The sequence below is a fragment of the Stylophora pistillata genome, chromosome 5 (genome assembly GCF_964205215.1).
Source record: "Stylophora pistillata chromosome 5, jaStyPist1.2, whole genome shotgun sequence".
Classification (NCBI taxonomy): Eukaryota; Metazoa; Cnidaria; class Anthozoa; order Scleractinia; family Pocilloporidae; genus Stylophora; species Stylophora pistillata.
The window spans coordinates 7317282-7334374 of NC_142523.1; the positions used below are offsets into that span (position 1 = coordinate 7317282).

At 36.9% G+C, this 17093-nt stretch overlaps 1 protein-coding gene across 5 annotated transcripts in view; it reads left to right on the forward strand.

The window, feature by feature from the left end:
• The window catches only part of LOC148730045 (fibronectin type III domain-containing protein-like), a 28968-nt gene continuing 11875 nt past the window's right edge, over positions 1 to 17093 (forward strand). The window contains exons 1-12 of one of the 5 annotated variants that reach the window (XM_088759784.1): positions 1 to 419; positions 6619 to 6914; positions 7579 to 7717; positions 8218 to 8429; positions 8705 to 8877; positions 9348 to 9379; positions 10205 to 10324; positions 10531 to 10611; positions 11552 to 11887; positions 12448 to 12753; positions 15234 to 15345; positions 16003 to 16214. In XM_088759784.1, the coding sequence (XP_088615910.1) occupies positions 98 to 419; positions 6619 to 6914; positions 7579 to 7717; positions 8218 to 8429; positions 8705 to 8877; positions 9348 to 9379; positions 10205 to 10324; positions 10531 to 10611; positions 11552 to 11887; positions 12448 to 12753; positions 15234 to 15345; positions 16003 to 16214 (2341 nt within the window). In that variant the 5' untranslated portion in view covers positions 1 to 97. Of the gene's footprint in view, positions 420 to 5726; positions 5994 to 6618; positions 6915 to 7578; positions 7718 to 8217; positions 8430 to 8704; positions 8878 to 9347; positions 9380 to 9821; positions 9856 to 10204; positions 10325 to 10530; positions 10612 to 11551; positions 11888 to 12447; positions 12754 to 15233; positions 15346 to 16002; positions 16215 to 17093 lie in introns of those variants that run through there. The other 4 variants (XM_088759785.1, XM_088759786.1, XM_088759787.1 and 1 more) reach the window with 4 other exon arrangements.

The following is a 17093-nucleotide window of genomic DNA, read 5'->3' on the forward strand; positions in this document are numbered from 1 at the left end:
TCAGTGTGCGCTCATATCGCGATCAAAAACACGCTCAGTTATATTTCTTATAGTATAATCAAAAATAAGCTGTGGCTCATAATTTGCGAAAAGGAACATGCCATCAATGACGCCGGCCACCAATTTTTTAACAAGAATCGCTGTTTTGATGTCTTGCCTTGCAACTCTAAAGACTTTTTCGGTAAAAGCTAGTTTAAATACAGATGAGGTTGATAAGTACGTTCTTACCAGGAGAGGATGGAAAGATAGCGACTTATACGAGGTTATTTACAAAACTGGCCACAAACGCCACAAACACCACAAAGGTGTCTGTCAGAACACTTCTACCTGGGTGAACAATACTGCATCTTGTTGCTGTTCGTGTAAGGCTGACACCCCTTTCTTCCTCCTGGAAACAGGAAGTTTTACTGATACAGCAGGTACAAAGAAATTTCTTTTTGGAAGTAGATAAAAATTATTTTATAATAACTGAACGAATAGAAACTATCGGTTATTTAAGTGCGTGATTATTGAAATGCATTTAATTCTTGTCTTGTCGTTTTTCAGTGAAATGTTAAAGTATATTTCCTCGTTAGGATATTAAATTGACAATTTCGGTTAAGAATACATTTACTAGCTGAAAGCATCTCTAACAATAACCCGTTATTTCACGTGGAGCTCGATTTTTTTGGTTTCAATCACCACCCAGCCGTATCTACGACTTGTAAACAATTTGTGCCCCTAGGACATCAACGAACGTATGTCCTTTTCTTTCCTTTGTCAGACAATTTCATTAAAAAACGTGTCTGTGGCAATTTGTGTCATCTTAGTAATTTTAGGCTATTCTTAAGCTTATTAAGTTGCGTTTCCTATAACTCCCGATTCGTGTTCCAATTCTTTTTTGTTTAGTCTTGCTTCACACATTTAAACGCATATGAGAACGATCTTCGCAGCAGCAGTGAAAATAATTGATAAGTTACGATAAGATAATAATTACGGTCTTTTTGTCCAAAAGTCTTTTCGTTCAAACAGAGTTAATAGATATCTATTAACTCTGGTCCAAAAGTCTATTCGTCCAAAAGTTTTTTTATTTAAGTCTGTTCGTCTAATTGTTAAGTCTTTTCTCGAAGCAAGTAAATAGCTTTTAGAAGGCTAGATAAGGCCTAGATAATTTCTTTATCATGTTGGACTACGTCGTTGGTTATGTCGGCCACTTAGTGATGTCACACTTACGGTAGTTTCTCGGTTATAAGACGCACTCGGTCACAAGACGCACCCCAAACTTAGCAACTTAGTCAAGCCAAGTTCCCAAACTGAAAATTACATGAAAATACTCGGTAGTTATCTGTTACACTAACAGACGCTAAACAGCAAGCCTAATATTACCATTTTTTTCGCGCGAAACAATTAAACGGGAAGTCCTTATTTTTGTCACTATTCAATAACATATATTGTGTTACAACTTCATTTAAACCAATATTATAACTTCGACGAAAAGACTTGATGTTGAACGAATGCACCTTAGACTTTAAACGAAAAGACTTGGAAAAAAAGAATCTTGGACGAAAGACCGGATACCCAACGAACGAATGGCTTTTTCTTTCCTTTGCTAAACAATTTCATTAGGAAACGTGGCCTTCGGCAATTTGTGTCATCCAAGTAATTTTCGGCTACCATTAAGCTTATCATGTTGCGTTTTCTCTTACTTCCGACTCGTATTTCAATTGTTTTTTGTTTCGTCATGCTTCAGCAGTAGTGAAAATAGTTCATAAGCGATTTTCATATATTCTTAGCATTTCACACATTTAAGTTAATCGCTTTTCCTTTATTTAAATGGATAGCTCTCCTTTTGAACTTTTTATGTTCACGTCTAACAGCTGAAACGCGAAGGCGTTGTTAGGAATTTTGAACATCTGTTAGGGACGGATCATTATTTTTCTGGAGGGTATGAGAAATTTTCTTCTACGAACATTTTTTTCCCATTTTTTTTCCAACAATACATCATCTTCCTGCAAACATTTTTTTCCATCAGTTTTTTTCAATACTCTTTTTATTTGTAATAGATATTACCATTGCTTTATTGAACTATTTTACGAAAAACGTAATCAATAGGGCAATAGCAACCTATTTTGCATCCTCGGAGACCCAGGGGCTGAGTCGATTTCAAGTTAGGGCATGAAGAGCCCCTGGGGACATTAGGGAGCTTAGGCAACCACGACGACGAACGGAGGACGACGACCGGAAGTAGCGAGAACGTCACTGCGCAAGCGCGAACCAAGAATTCCGTCGTCGTCTTATCGTCGACGACTTGAGATGGACCAGTTTCACGTCGCCGTAAACTTTCGAACTTCAAAGCAGTTTTTCTCATCAAAAGGTGCGGTTTTATTGTCATTGTTTTTACAGTCTACGGCCGGTTGGAGTTTGTATTCGCTTCTTCGGTTGATTTAAACCTCCCTGTTCAGTTTTCTAAACAAATAAAATTCGAAAACCGACTAACTCATTTTCCTTCCTCTGCACAACAGATGTCAAGTCAAGCGGTGAAAGCGACCACGTTAGGTTTAAACTTGAGTATATTTTATGAAAGAAGTGCTGTTTATCATTTTTATTGAATAAAAAGGTTTAAATGGCAGTGCAATACACCTCTGCGTTCGGTCAAAAGCTGTGTGTATACACCACTTTCATAAATGGCTGCCGGATTGATATTCCTTTGTTTAAATTCAAATTAGCCTCACTAGCCTCGCTTGAGATAATGTTTCTTTTGAATTTTGAACTGGAGAACGAGGCGAGACAGACTAATTTAAATTTAAACAAAAGAATATCAATCCGGCAGCCATTTTTAAAAGTGGTCAATGGAACTGTCGGTTTATTGCTACTAAAAAATTTTGCGTGTTGCTGTTCTTCCGTCGAGACGCTTTAAACAGCAAAGAATTTTTCAGATCGGTGTGTCAACATGAGCGCGAATACCTCTCAGGTTTTGCGAATCTATTTTCGAAATGTTTGATAAAGATCTAGATTTACAGCCATAAAAATTATTCCGACAAAATCACACGGGAAAAAATAGTATTCTTGTTTGAAGCGCGGCGACTGATCTGTGCCGATCGCTAGCTAGCATTGATTAAAATTGACAGACTTGCGTCGTTTGCTCGCCAAAGGAAGGAGCATCAAAGGTAGAACATATCAGGCTAAAGCACATTGAAAATCAGGCAAGCCTTGCGCAAAATAGGTTTGTTTATACCAGCAACACTTAGAACTGAATCTAAATCTCGAATAACTTCCGTAAAATATATATTTTAAACTTTTATCATGCGTAAATTATTGTAAATAAAGCTAAAGCTTAATAATTCCTTGGACTTTTGATGTTCAAGAATTGATAACCCACTCTCGAACTTCCGATATAGGTGAAAATTTGATCCATGACTGAGAAGGTTTTGAAGGTCTCTGAACGATGTCATTTCTTAAACTGACGAAACGAGAACAAACAAAAATTTCAGACGTCGTCGTCCTTGAGAAACTTCACTGCTTAAGTTTCATTTTCCCGCTAAAAACGACGTCCTCGTTCCAGACCCTCCGCGATTACTTGACGTCGTCGTCGTCCCTGTCGTCGTGGTTGCTTAAGCTCCCTATTGTCTTACAGGACTAGTTCCAAACGGTCGCAGTCGTTCTGCCATCTGATTGGTGCCAGAAAATCTTTGTTTTTTTCTGCCCAATCAGAGTGAAGTGTGCTTTAGAGTCCTTTCGTGTGTTTTAACACAGACATAAACTAGTTGCTCAGTTGCTCGCTATGTTTGTTTGGACCTTGCGACGGAGATTTGCTTGAGGTGAAAAGTTTCAGTCTCAGCACACAATGTAAGAGAAATCGATCATGTCCGCGAAAATCTTACCTGAAATTATACTGAATACTTTCGCAGGTATCACTAGAGAACGTGTTTTAAAGTTTGCGAGGTCTGTATACAACACGATGGTTGCAGTCATTGATATGTCGCTTTAAACGTTAAACGAGATTTAAGCTTAAATCTTTCTAGATTTTTTGCATAATTTGCTGTGACTGAAACTTTGCCAATCCCGGGAAGCTATTTCGTCGCACGGGCCACGCAGGTATGTCGAGCAACTGGTACTTGCGCAACTTTCTGTGCGTGCCAAAATCTAATCTCATCTTCGCTTGAAAAAAAAGAAAAGCTAAGCGTGGAAGCATTTGCTTATTAGATGTGCGTAGATGACCCTGTACTACTAAGCTGACATTTACAATAAACAAACCCGCCCTTTCCATCCAATATTTCTTGGTCTTTGGTTTTGTTTTTCCCATTGAATACAGCATCGGATCGATTCCCAATGATCAAAGGTATTTAACTTGGTCTTCAACAATCGACAGAAGAGATGAAATGACAATGACCAAGGGACAAGAAGAGAATCCGTGGCCTTCCTAGCTCAAGAATTCAACACTCTAGGCAGCAGTTGATAGATTAAACTCTTTCCAAATCCCTTCGGTAACTGCCCGAAAACATCTCTCCTTCCCATGATGTTCTCGTTAATAAGTTTTTGTTCAGATTTTAATTAGCTAACCGGAAACACAGCTAAGCTTTCTCTTAGCACTTGCTAGAGGTCGTCCACGAACTTAACGTTCTCTGCAACCTTGGCCGTATTGTGAACGACTTTACCACTAAGATTAGATTTTGGCGCGCACAGAAAGCAGAAAGCTACGTAGGCGAAAGCGCCAGTTGCTCGACATACCTGCGTGGCCCGTGCGACGAAATAACTTCCCGGGATTGGCAAAGTTTCAGTCACAGCAAATTATGCAAAAAATCTAGAAAGGTTTAAGCTTAAATCTCGTTTAACGTTTAAAGCGACATATCAATGACTGCAACCATCGTGTTGTATACAAACCTCGCAAACTTTAAAACATGTTCTCTAGTGATACCTGCGAAAGTATTCAGTATAATTTCCGGTAAGATTTTCGCGAACAATCTGATCGATTTCTCTTACATTGTGTGCTGAGACTGAAACTTTTCACCTCAAGCAAATCTCCGTCGTACGGTCCAAACAAACGTAACGAGCAAGTGAGCTACTAGTATATGTCTGTGTTACAACACACGAAAGGACTCTAAAGCACACTTCACTCTGATTGGGCAGAAAAACACAAAGATTTTCTGGCACCAATCAGATGGCAGAACGACTGCGACCGTTTGGAACTAGTCTTGTAAGGCAATGTCCCCAGGGGCTCTTCTGCCCTTAACTTGAAATCGACTCACAGCTCCTGGGTCTCCGAGGATGCCTATTTTGTTGATATACGCCCCAATCACCTTTTCAAAGTTTTTGGCAGCTACCGACGCAAATAAAGCAAAGAGCATACAACAATAAATTCCCATTTTTACAAGAAATATTCAGCAATTTTGAGATTTTTTATTTGCTTAATACAGAGTGACCACTTTTTAGTGCCCAAATTGTGTTAATTTTTACACTAGTGCCTCAATTTGTTATTCTATTTTTGTTTTTACTTCAGTTTTGGTAATAATATATTTTAATATCTTTCCTGACTTCTCTGCAAATTTTTTTTTACCCTATTACGTTTGCAAACAATCTATTTTGTCCTTTCAAAACCTGAAAACAATTTTATTCAATATTTCTCATGCCCCCCTTCCAGGAAAAATAATGGTCCGTTCCTTTAACCCTTATTGCAGTCTGATTGGCTATCGAGGCGAGGTCAGTTCCAGAGTAAAATTGCGACTTGAAAGCGAGGCTGGCCGATTGTGGATAGACTGGTCATGCACGGAAAATTCTGAGAGCGGTATAGCTTGAAAATTACACAGCTCTTACCAGTGAGGTCATAAACTGGCATTTACGTTTTCCGAAAATGTTCAAACAGTTATTCAAAACATGCAGCTTGCTCGACGTCTTTCCTTATCCTCAAAACCTCTGGCGTAACTGACCGATCCGATGCTTGAGCCGCTCTCCGATCTAAGCTACAATCCGATCTGAGTAAAAGCCAATAAGAACAATCTCAGTATCAGCAATCAAGTGTAAGTTTTAAACGTTAAGTCGTGACAACAATCTCGCTGTGCAAAGCACCCAAACAAGTTCTCCTCGTGTTCGCTAAACAACAGGGTGAAAGAAATCCCCAGAATGAAAACTAGTGTGACACGCAACAAATCATTTAGTAGAAATTTAGAAAATTAACTTAAAGATTCTTTGTCGTGTCCCATGCACCAGATTCTGGTTTACTGGAACGAAGGGGAGATCTGTTAGACTGACCATATGATACACAGGAAAGAACTTGTAGCAAAAGCAAAGTTCTTCACTCTTTCACTCCCGAGATCTCATTAGTAAAATTGTGTAATTCTCTTTAAGTGCTGTCTACCATAAAACTCTTATATTAAATGATGTTAGATTGGAGAGTTTGGTATTGGATTGGGTCAACTTGTAATTCCCTAGTAATTGATATTTCTCTGAATTCTCATCACTTGTGTGCTTGGTATGGTTTTGACATTGTAAGGAGAAATTTTGTTTTAGTCTAACTCCTGCTGTCACTGTTGAGATTGCGTATGAGGTCCCTAATAAGGACACCAACTTAAAGATTCTCTCTTCCAACATGAGTGCGAGCCCTCACGGAACTGAATTAATTTGTCACCTCTGTTTAATTTGTAGATTGCTTAGAAGGTGTGGAAAGTGGGAAAATCGAGGATACCCTACTACTAAATGGCCCATCACAGGCATTTCATTTCAGTCCTTCCATGGGAAGACTGAATAGTGGCAAGGCTTGGTATACCAGAGGAAATGGGCAATGTCTTAAGATTGACTTACTGGAGCTCAGGCATGTCTTGGCCATTGACACTGAAGGATACCAAGGAATTTTGAATCACTATGCTGGGACTTGTGAGATAAAGAACAGTTATGATGGCATAACATGGCTTTGTTACCAAGACGAAAATAACAAAAAAAAGGTACCTGAATATTTAATCACAATAATGTAAATATTCATTCTTTCAGGAACATTACTTCACCAAATGATCATTTGCTTTTAATTTCTTTTAAAAATATGTCAAAAATAATTTGATTGTGTGTTTTAGGGTTTATATTTAACAATTATTCGCTGAAGGCGAGATGAATATCGTCGAATAAACCCTGGGACGAAGTCGAGGGGATTATTCGAAAATATTCACCGAACCTGAGGCGAATAATTGTTTTAGTATAATTTCCGAGCTGAACAACAGAGAAATTTCTAAAATCAGAACATTTTAGTAACATTTATTAACATTTTATTTTAATTAAACGGCGTGGAGCGGTTTATATAGCGTCATATAAGGAACCGTTTGACCAATCAGATTGCTGGAAACTCTTTACTCAGCTCTGAAATTATACTAAGAAATATTTCATGAATTTTTATGTAAATAGAAGTTGAGTTTCATTAAATTTATATTTTTATACAAAAAAAATTAACTCCTTACTTAATACATAATTAGTTAGTACTTAGCATTTTTTTTTGAATGTTTCTTTTTGGTTCTTTTTTGATCATGATAATCATGGGGATCTATCAAAACATGTTTGTTTTCACTATTAGTAATTCTTATTACCATTATTTTTATATTACCAATGATTCACTTTCAGCAATTTATTGGAAATAGTGACACAGTAACGTACAATTACTTCAGAGGGGCATTTGAGACAAGATTCCTCAGAAAAGAGTACAACAGGCTTTGGTGCAAGTGTCTCAGAGTTGAAGTGCATGGATGTAGCGACTGCGCTGGTGAGTGATTTTAATAGATTGCCCGCCTTACTCCTAAGAGTTACAACTATCTAAATTCTCCTTACCATATCACTGCAGAAGCAGACATAAAGGTCATGAGAATAAAGAAAACGATAACAAACTAAAACATCCCTTGATTGTATATGTTGTAGTTCAATTTTATACTTCAACAGGTTCAAATTTTATTTTCCTTTGTTCTCGGTCATGTTAATGTATGATAATGCTCGTTTGAAACAAAGGAAAATATAATTTGAACCAAGGATAAAATTGAACTACAACATATATATATAGACATCTGATAGTATGGAGAATACGTATACTGATCTGAGATTGTAACAGGTTGATGGATACTTTTAGAAGGAGACACTTGTGTCAACCACTGTCCCCACAAAACCTTATGCAATAGTCTTTTAACTCCAGCGTTGATTATAAGTCTAGAACTGCAAATATTCTTTCCTCAAAATGATTAACTGAAGTGTTTTTAATTGCATTTTTTACAGTTTGCTCCTGTTTCTCTGAGTGGCCTTTTTTTCTGATACCAGTTACCCTCGCAAATGAAGGACATGTGGAAACTGGGTCAGATAGTGGCTGTCAAGGCTGTCATGTCCCTGGAAATGCAATATACTACAATTATCTGTCAGAAAACAAGTGGGCCAGGGTATATCTGCAAATCTTCAAAGAGGAAAGATCAGAAGGGAAACTAGTTTTCAAGGTTTTGTGTCTAGGGTGTTGTAAATGTGTTTATAATCGAACTTTAGCCCAACTTCTTTAATCTTTTACAGTTAGAAGGCAATTTTCATATAACCAAAGAGTCTTGCGTATCAATGGATGATTTATTGCATTTGGAATTTTAGGGACCTATTATCATGGAGCCTGCTTTGTATGCTTGCAATAAATAGCAGAGTAGAAGTAGCAAAGTACATCTATCTAGCAAAATAATTAACTAACAAAAATTCAGCCGTTGATTTTGATCATAATGCCTTGCAGACAACTTCAGTCACTGTGACAGAATCTGTCACCATCATAGGCAAAAAAGATGCGCGATCAAATGGAGATTACAGTGGATTTTCTGGTGTCAGGATTGTCATTGCAGTGGAATGTGGAGTTATGTTTGGAGTTGTTCTCATTGTCCTTGTTGTATTTTGGAAGCGGAAGGAATTGTAAGTCTAATGTTTTGTGTGGTCAGTTTCAAATTAAATGTGGCTGTCATGTGGTTCCAGTCATAAAATGAAAGTGATATTTCTTGTAGAAGCTGAAAAGTCAAGAGTACACCTTATGGTGTTACAATTTTGAAAGGGCTATATTTAATTTGTTAAAATTTGCAGCAGGGTGACCATATCTTAAGAAAGGAAATCCTGCAGTTGTGAGAAAATCTATGAAGAATTTTCTGAGACCATCCCTGAGTACTGTTTGTTGGAATTTCCCCATAAAAAACATAATATTAGTAATTGCCATGCCATGCCAGCTATTTTAAAATTTAATCCTTTCATCAAAATATTTGTGAAATTAGTTTGACTGCGAAAGTGTAGGTGTTATATAAGGTGTATTACAAAACTGTTTCCAGCCACGTGTTTTTTTTAGATGTAGCTATGTTTTCTGAATATATTTTATATTCGATTTCCTCATTCAGGAAAAACAGTCAGCAAGAAACAAAGCCAGAGGGTTAGTTTTATCTTCATTGCACTTTATTTCAAAAATATTTTATAAATAAACCTGAAACTTTAAGGTACAATGTACATTAATTATTCCAAATATTAAGCATTGCAATCAAAGCCTATGATTTAATGCCCAGCTTGTAATTAGAATAGTTTTACGCAAGTAGCATAAGGATATATGCATGTTGAAAGAATGTCATCCTACATGTGAATGGGCAAAGGCAAGCTCTTAGGGAAACGGTAACATTGCATTGATACAAGGCCAGGCTTGGGAGGAATGCCTCAGGTTCTAGAGGTGGATTGTTGCATCATTATGGGTCTCAAATGCCTGATGCAAAATTAGCCACAGTTTTTGCTCTCAGATTGGCCATTGCATCATGTTTCCAGTCAGACTGTTGTTGATTAACAAAAGCTTTAATTAAAGTCAATTAACTCTTTAACTCCTGCAGGTTCCTAACATGTGCAGTCATGTAACGTCTTCCTGTAAGATCCAAAGTAGCATTATCCAGTAATCAGGTTATGAAAACACTTACACTTATTATCAGGTAGAAATTGTTATCTTGATCTAACATTAAATTCTTGTGACTTAAATGTACAAGAAAATGTCTGGCAGCTCAGAGGGGAGAATTAAGAATTAGATCTTTGCAGTTAAAGGATTGAAGATTATTAGATTTGAAACAGCAGGATTTTTTCGAAAAAGAAAATAGTAAGAGTCTAGAACCAAAAATGAGTGTTCTGTTGAATCTAACATTGACATAAATAGCTTCTGAATGATAAAGTTTATAGTACTGTTGTTTTGATTGTTTTTTTAAATCAATTTTTAATCCTACAGCTAGGAACCCAGTGGTTGAGATTCACAACCAAATTCAAATGGAAAGACCAACAGAGCATGTATCAACCTCTAGTGAACAAGACAGACAATCGACATACCGAGGACTTGTTAACATTAGCAGTAAGTTACTTAAGAACAAAATGTCTGAGGGTGTTTATGCGGGATGCTGCCCAGTGCCAGATGACCAAAATGTACAGACCCAGAAGGGGGGCATGCCATACATTCTGTCATATTTTGTCATATTTTGTCATATTCTGTCATTAGGTTGACCTGTATATGACAATTCAGCATTATTAATAGTTAATGTTACTAATTTTCTTCTATAGGCCTGCAGTGTTATCAATTCCTCGCAATGTGGCAATTGGCTTTATTATTTTGGATTTCTAGCATTGCAACTCTGACAAAGGGTAATTTTTGTTGATTTTGATAAATTTGCAATTACTGTCAGTAATAATGTAACATTTTTTTGCGTAGATTTGATAGCCTTTATCTTTCACTTTTTTATTCCAGTGATGGGGATAGGTGTCAATTATCCCTATGAGTTTCGTGGACTAATTGTAATCCTTAAGTCTCTATTGTGCCAATTATCAAATAGTACTGCAAATGGAGGTGGGAGGCGCGGTGGCCTCATGGTTGGTGCGCTCGACTCCGGATCGAGTGGTCCGGGTTCGAGCCCCAGCCGGAGATATTGTGTCATGTTTTTAGGTAAGACAGTTTACTCTCACAGTGCCTCTCTTCACCCAAGTGTTTAAATGGGTACCGGTAATTAATGCTGGGGGGTAACCCTGCGATAGACTAGCATCCCATCCAGGGGGGAGTAGAAATACTCCTAGTCGCTTCATGCTATGGAAACCGGAGTTAAGCACCGGAAACTGATGGGCCACAGGCTCGTAAACAGTGCTGACTTTACCTTTTACTGCAAGTGGAACACTGTGTCCTGAATGGTTGGTTACAATTGAACCTTGTGGGGAGTGGTGTGGGCCCGGTAGTCTGAATATGAAATATGTCTTGAATATTAATGAGCCACAGATAAAACTCAACGATGATATATATTATTTAGTCAATATTATGCAAGAATAAGAGTACATTCTCAAATGATTTTGTGTTAACTGTTAACATTAAATGCATTCAGCACAGTTACAGTGCATGTGGCATAATTCTTGTGCAGCGGATCTGTATTTCATTATTATGTGCTCTAACTAATGGAAAAAAAAGTTGTTATGATTATTGAATTTAATGTATTAAGGCAACAGTGAAAAAAAAGCCATTTTGTATTTGATGAAGATAACTTTTTTGCTCTTAAATCACATCTTTGTGTTCTACTTGTGTGTGTTTTTATTATTCTAGGTCAAGGTGTTTCACAGCCACAATCTGCCCCTCCTAGAATTGTAGATTTCTTCAAAGGGAATTTGATAAAGCCAGAAGAAGTTAAGTCTGCTGCTAAAAACTGGGGCTTCAGACTCTTATGTGATGCGCAGGGACCTGGCAACCCATTAGAGTGGCGATGGCAGCATAATGAAACTGATATTGTTTTTCCACATGCCCGGTACACACTTGGTGCTTATGGTTTGTTAACTGGAAGTCTCCTGACAGCTGAGGATAGTGGAAATTACCAGTGTTTTGTCAAGGACACCATTACCAACAAAGAAACATTCAGTAGAAAGGTGCAAGTCGCAGTAACATGTAAGTGACAATCGTTTGCTCCGGTGGTGGACCTTAATTAATTGTCAGCCTCAAATGAGTGACCGGGTAAAACTGCTTTCAAAATATATAGGCAGGAGGAGGGGGGGGGGGGGGAGGAATGTTTTGCTGAGGCCCAAGCATCTGATTGAGGTCCTGATCACTCAAGGTTTTGGTCAAACTGACAAATGAATACAAGAACTGTCCTGAATAGTGCTGATGTGACATTCATGTACTGCTGCCTTAATTGGTCAACTCTATACTTGAAAATGTTAAGAGCTTAAGCAGAAGTAAGAACCCTCTGTTAAGACCTTCTGAAAGTTTGTTACAGCTGGTATAATCTTTAAAAATTAAAACCAATCCTAATTTAGACTTTCTTTATTGTTTCCTGCAATGAAGTTTGCCAGACATTAATTTTTGAGAAAAGGGTTATATCCTAGCTTGCACAAAACAACTTGAAGTTGAACTATTTTGAACAAGTGTTATCAGAATTTAAATTTTCAGCACTGTTTTGTGGATCTGTTAATTTTGGAATTTATGTTAATATTCTTCATTTCCTTTAGATGTTGATGATTTTGTCAATAAAACAGACATTGAAAAGACAGTGAATCTTGGGGATCCTTTTTCTTTCAATTGCCCACCACATGGTGGCAGTTATGGTGCTTCTTATACTTGGGCAAATAAGGAAAACGTCCAGCTTAACAGAGATGAACATATAGCCATTACCCCAGTTGGAACACTACACATCATGTTCATCAATCAAACTGATGTGGACAAAATCTCAGCATTGAAAGGAATTGCTTGTACCATTGTTGCAGCAAATACCATCTACCAATCTGGCTTTCTGACTGTGACTCGAAGCAGTCAAGGTGAAAATAGTTATTATAATATTTTACATCTTTCTAATTTTATTTATGCTCACAGTGCTTTAATCTATGTACAAGTCATGTACAAAATGTGTCCTAGCTTACCATGGAGCTGTCAGTATCTCAGAGAAAGAGCAGAGGTGTTTTTAAACTAGTCTGTTTACAGACCCAGATGCCTCAGATGAGCATACATACAGTACTGGCTGTAGGAATAGCAGCACCTGTACACGCATAAATTGCGTGCAAGATGGCGGATTTATGTGCAGGCTATGCGCGTGTAAAATTTTACACAAACTATTTCACATAACTTGTTCACGCAGTCTGCTTTAATTTTAGTCAAGTAAAAATTTCTATGTCCATTACATGCAGCTTGCGTGTATTTTCTACCTAGCTGTGAACATGAATTTAACAGTGGAAGTTAGAATCTCATTCAGTCTGTATTTTAATGTTTAAGAAATTGAGCCTTGCATATGTGTTCTTAGAATGACGTTTTATCATCGGATTGCTTTCATCTTTTAAACTTTTCCCCCTCATTTCAAACCACGTTAAGTGAAATTTCCTTTATGGGGGTATCCCAGATTCGATTGATTAAAAATCAAAAGTTTTACCTGTAATGAGCAAACGATCGATGGAAATGCTTGAGATCATGTGACATAACCAAAAATAACCAAAATCAGAACTTGTGGTGCTTTGATTTAGACATTCAATATGCTAGCTCGGTTTGAGCGATGGCACGCAGTAGAAAAGCAAAAGGTTAGATTCCACTGTAAATGGGAGTACTTCAAGTATACATGTCAATATTTATATTCAAGAAGGAAGTTTTACACACTTTCATGCATGTAGGGTCAAATGTGTGTTATTTTGGATTCTGTTCCCGTGATTGTTTTCACATTTTTAAAAATGCAGTTGGTGAAAAATATTACCCTGCCAGCATTTACAGTAAAGATCAACAGAATTGTATTTTAACAACAGCAAAGTAAAACTTTTAGTAAAGCTGGACTACTGTAAAGTAAGACCCACATGTTTTCAATATTCTAAAAATTACATGTTAAAAAGTGATACATGTACTTATGGTGTGTGTAAAACACAAACTCAACAGCAAGTGTCATGAGAATTTAAAACACATCTTTCTCTGGTTAAACATAAAAAATCAAGCGTTTAAAGGTGAAACTGGATGCTGCGTGGAATGAAGTAGCAAGTTTTTAAAACCACAACACTGTTCATCGATGCTGGCAGGATATTTTAAGTTTGTTTGGGCAAAAACATCGATGCCTTTTACCATGAAGGTAATATGCTGTGGGTACAAAAGTCTTGGTCTTACATTCAGATCAAGGGGCGGGTGAAAAAGGCGAACACACAATCATGCGTTTTAGCATGATCCTAAAGTAGATTTGGCAATGCGCTCATTCACCAACAAAAATTCAAATGGTTAGAGGAAAACGAATGAAAATCAGGGTAGTATGTCTTTACTCTTACATGTAACTTATAGGTATAGTCGCTTTGGCAGTGGTGATTTGTGGCAGCCTTATCATTTTCAGAATTAATTCCACTTGTTCAAACTAAACACGAAATGAAAGTGAAATGTAAACAAATCCAAACATGAGGTGAGCCAGCCAATTTGTGATATTCAGATGACAAAACCTCTTTGTGAAATTTTGAAATGCAAAGTCGAAATTGTATGCATTCTTCAAAAACCAGCAGTGCTGTTAGACATGCAACATTTTTCTGCAAGAAAAAGCCACTTAATTATTACCACTTTGGCTAGTAATTGATGTTCAGCGGTAAATACTCTGTCCTCTTTTACACGAAACTCTGCGAGTAAAATTTCACATGCACTATGAAGAATTTCCATGTATTTTTTACACATATTTTTGTGTATTTCTTTTACTTGCACATGACATGCACATAATTTATGTCAATTGCATGCAATATGGCACATTTACAGTCATAAAACATGTCAGTCTGTAATACTGCTGTTCCTGATGCCAGTACTGTACTTGTATATGTATCTTATGTTACAACCACATTGCTGCGTTAACAAATACATAAACTACAGTAAAGCTAATTTATACTAATATTAAGCAATTAATGGATAATTTTTTAAAGCATATGATGGAGAAAGAAACAAACACTTGATATAATTATAGCCTGCCACGAGCCTCCTGTGGAGTAGGTGGTGGAGCATCTGAAGTATCAATTAGAAGGTCGCAGTACATGTATAGGTTTGATTCCTATTGGGAGCACTTGGCATTCTTTTTTCTCTGAGCATGCCCGTGTTATTCTCTGAATACATCAGCATTTACGTTATTGTTGTTTTTGTTGTTTTTGTCATTGTTATTATCATTACTGTCGCTAATTATTATGATCATAGTTTCTATCATTAAATTTGTCAGCATACATTTATGTGTACATCTATGTGTATAGGTCTAGTGTTATTACTGTTTATATTATTGTATTTTATTTCTTTTATGTTTGATGTTTAGTTGACCCTGGGATGCAAAGAGCACCTTCCTGGGAAGTAAATTCACTGTCGAAAAGTCTTGAAACAGCTGTAGAGGGAAGAAACAAGACTCTTTACTGCCTGGCTGTTGGAAGGTGATCTAGTTATTGATGGTTTGCCAAAAGAAATTGAAACCCTTTCTCTCCCAAGATCTTGATATCGGTTATATCCAATCATTTTGTACTCTCATTGGCACTGGTATGTTCTTGTACATGTAATTTTGCGGAATGTTTTTTTTTTCCTGACAGATTTGTGAATCACTTATTTCAGGGTTGAAGTTTTCGAATTGGTTGCGTTTTGTTTTTGTTTGCGGGTAAAGGTGGAACAAAAAGTATCATGCAGAAATAATTTGGTGGATTTCTCTGTTTTGTTGACATTGAGAGCCGTACGGTGTAATTTGATTTAACCTGAACCACTTTCCCCTTAGGAATCCATCTTTTATTCTGACATGATTGTCCATGATTTTTGTGCTCTTTATCGTGTAGTTTTTCCATACTGTTCGTAACTCTTTAAGTCCCAGAAGTGATGGAACATGTAAATTCTCCCTTAAATATCCAAAAATTATCCATCGAACAGGTGATGACAATACTTGTACTTACTAGGTAGAAATTATCTACAAAGTAATGTCTAACAGTTAGAGAGGAGAATAATATTACAAGTAACAATCAGATCTCAATAGTTTAAGGGTGAGGACAAGTATCCATTGACTTACTATTTCTAATACTTGATACTTTATCTTTAAAAACTCCTAGGCCTGCTCCAAAAATAACTTGGAAGAAAGATGGTCAGCAAATTGCAAAAGGGCAAAATAGCTATGACATCCCAGACATTTTCTTTGGACGGCAGTTCAAAATCATTGACGTAAAGAAAGACAAACATGAATCTACCAATTACACATGTGAGGCAGAGAATTCACTGAACAGTGGGAACCCTCTGAGTCACAAAATAAATCTGAAAGTTGAAGGTGAGCATGGTAATGTACATGGTACATGTATGTTTGACTGTAAAGTCAACTCTTTTGCTGGGGGACACCCTTAGGAATTGGATGTCCACCATGATGAATGTGGCTATAATAAATGTGGCACTACCACTGTTATATTGGACTACTGATAATACCAAATGAATGGACAGTTTGCTTTGCTGAGATGTGGAAATTTGATAGAAACAGTCCCTACTGTTGTGTTCTGCGAGAGGTGGTATTTTTGTTGATTGGAAATTTAAAAACAAATTTCAGTGCAAAAGTAAATTATTATGTATTGTGTGTCTGCATGCTTATGAGAGAGCATGCATAAGCAAAAGAAAAATCCAATTTCTACTTTCGGAAATGCCCCAGTCTGCCGGCTCATGAGAGATTATCTGCTTACAGGAATGTGTAAATACTTACTAGACTTAAACATTTAAAATAGTGTAAGCAACAGGTATTGTAGGCACAACTAAGCATATAAATGTATTGGGGGTAGAGAGCATACCTTTGAGAATTTTAGGACCCCCTTTCCTCCCCCCTCTGGAGTTTAACCATTTTTTTTTACACATAAGTATTCTCCTTAGATTTTGAGCCAAAATTTCGATGTGACAAATTCGACAACAATTTGCCAAAATCGTCAAATCCATGAACATTCACTTGGTTTGATTAAATTTTGTCAAATCTGCCATTTTTGTTAATGTGTGCATTTCTGGACATAAGTGCTCACAAGGAGTGAAAGAGTTAAACAAGGCCCTGGAAACATAGAAAAAAAGTACTTAACATCAGTATGCATATTCTCCATACTCTGAAATATACCTGGGAAATTTCTGATAACTTGCAATTACTGCAAAAAGATACACTTTAAGATTCCGAGAACAC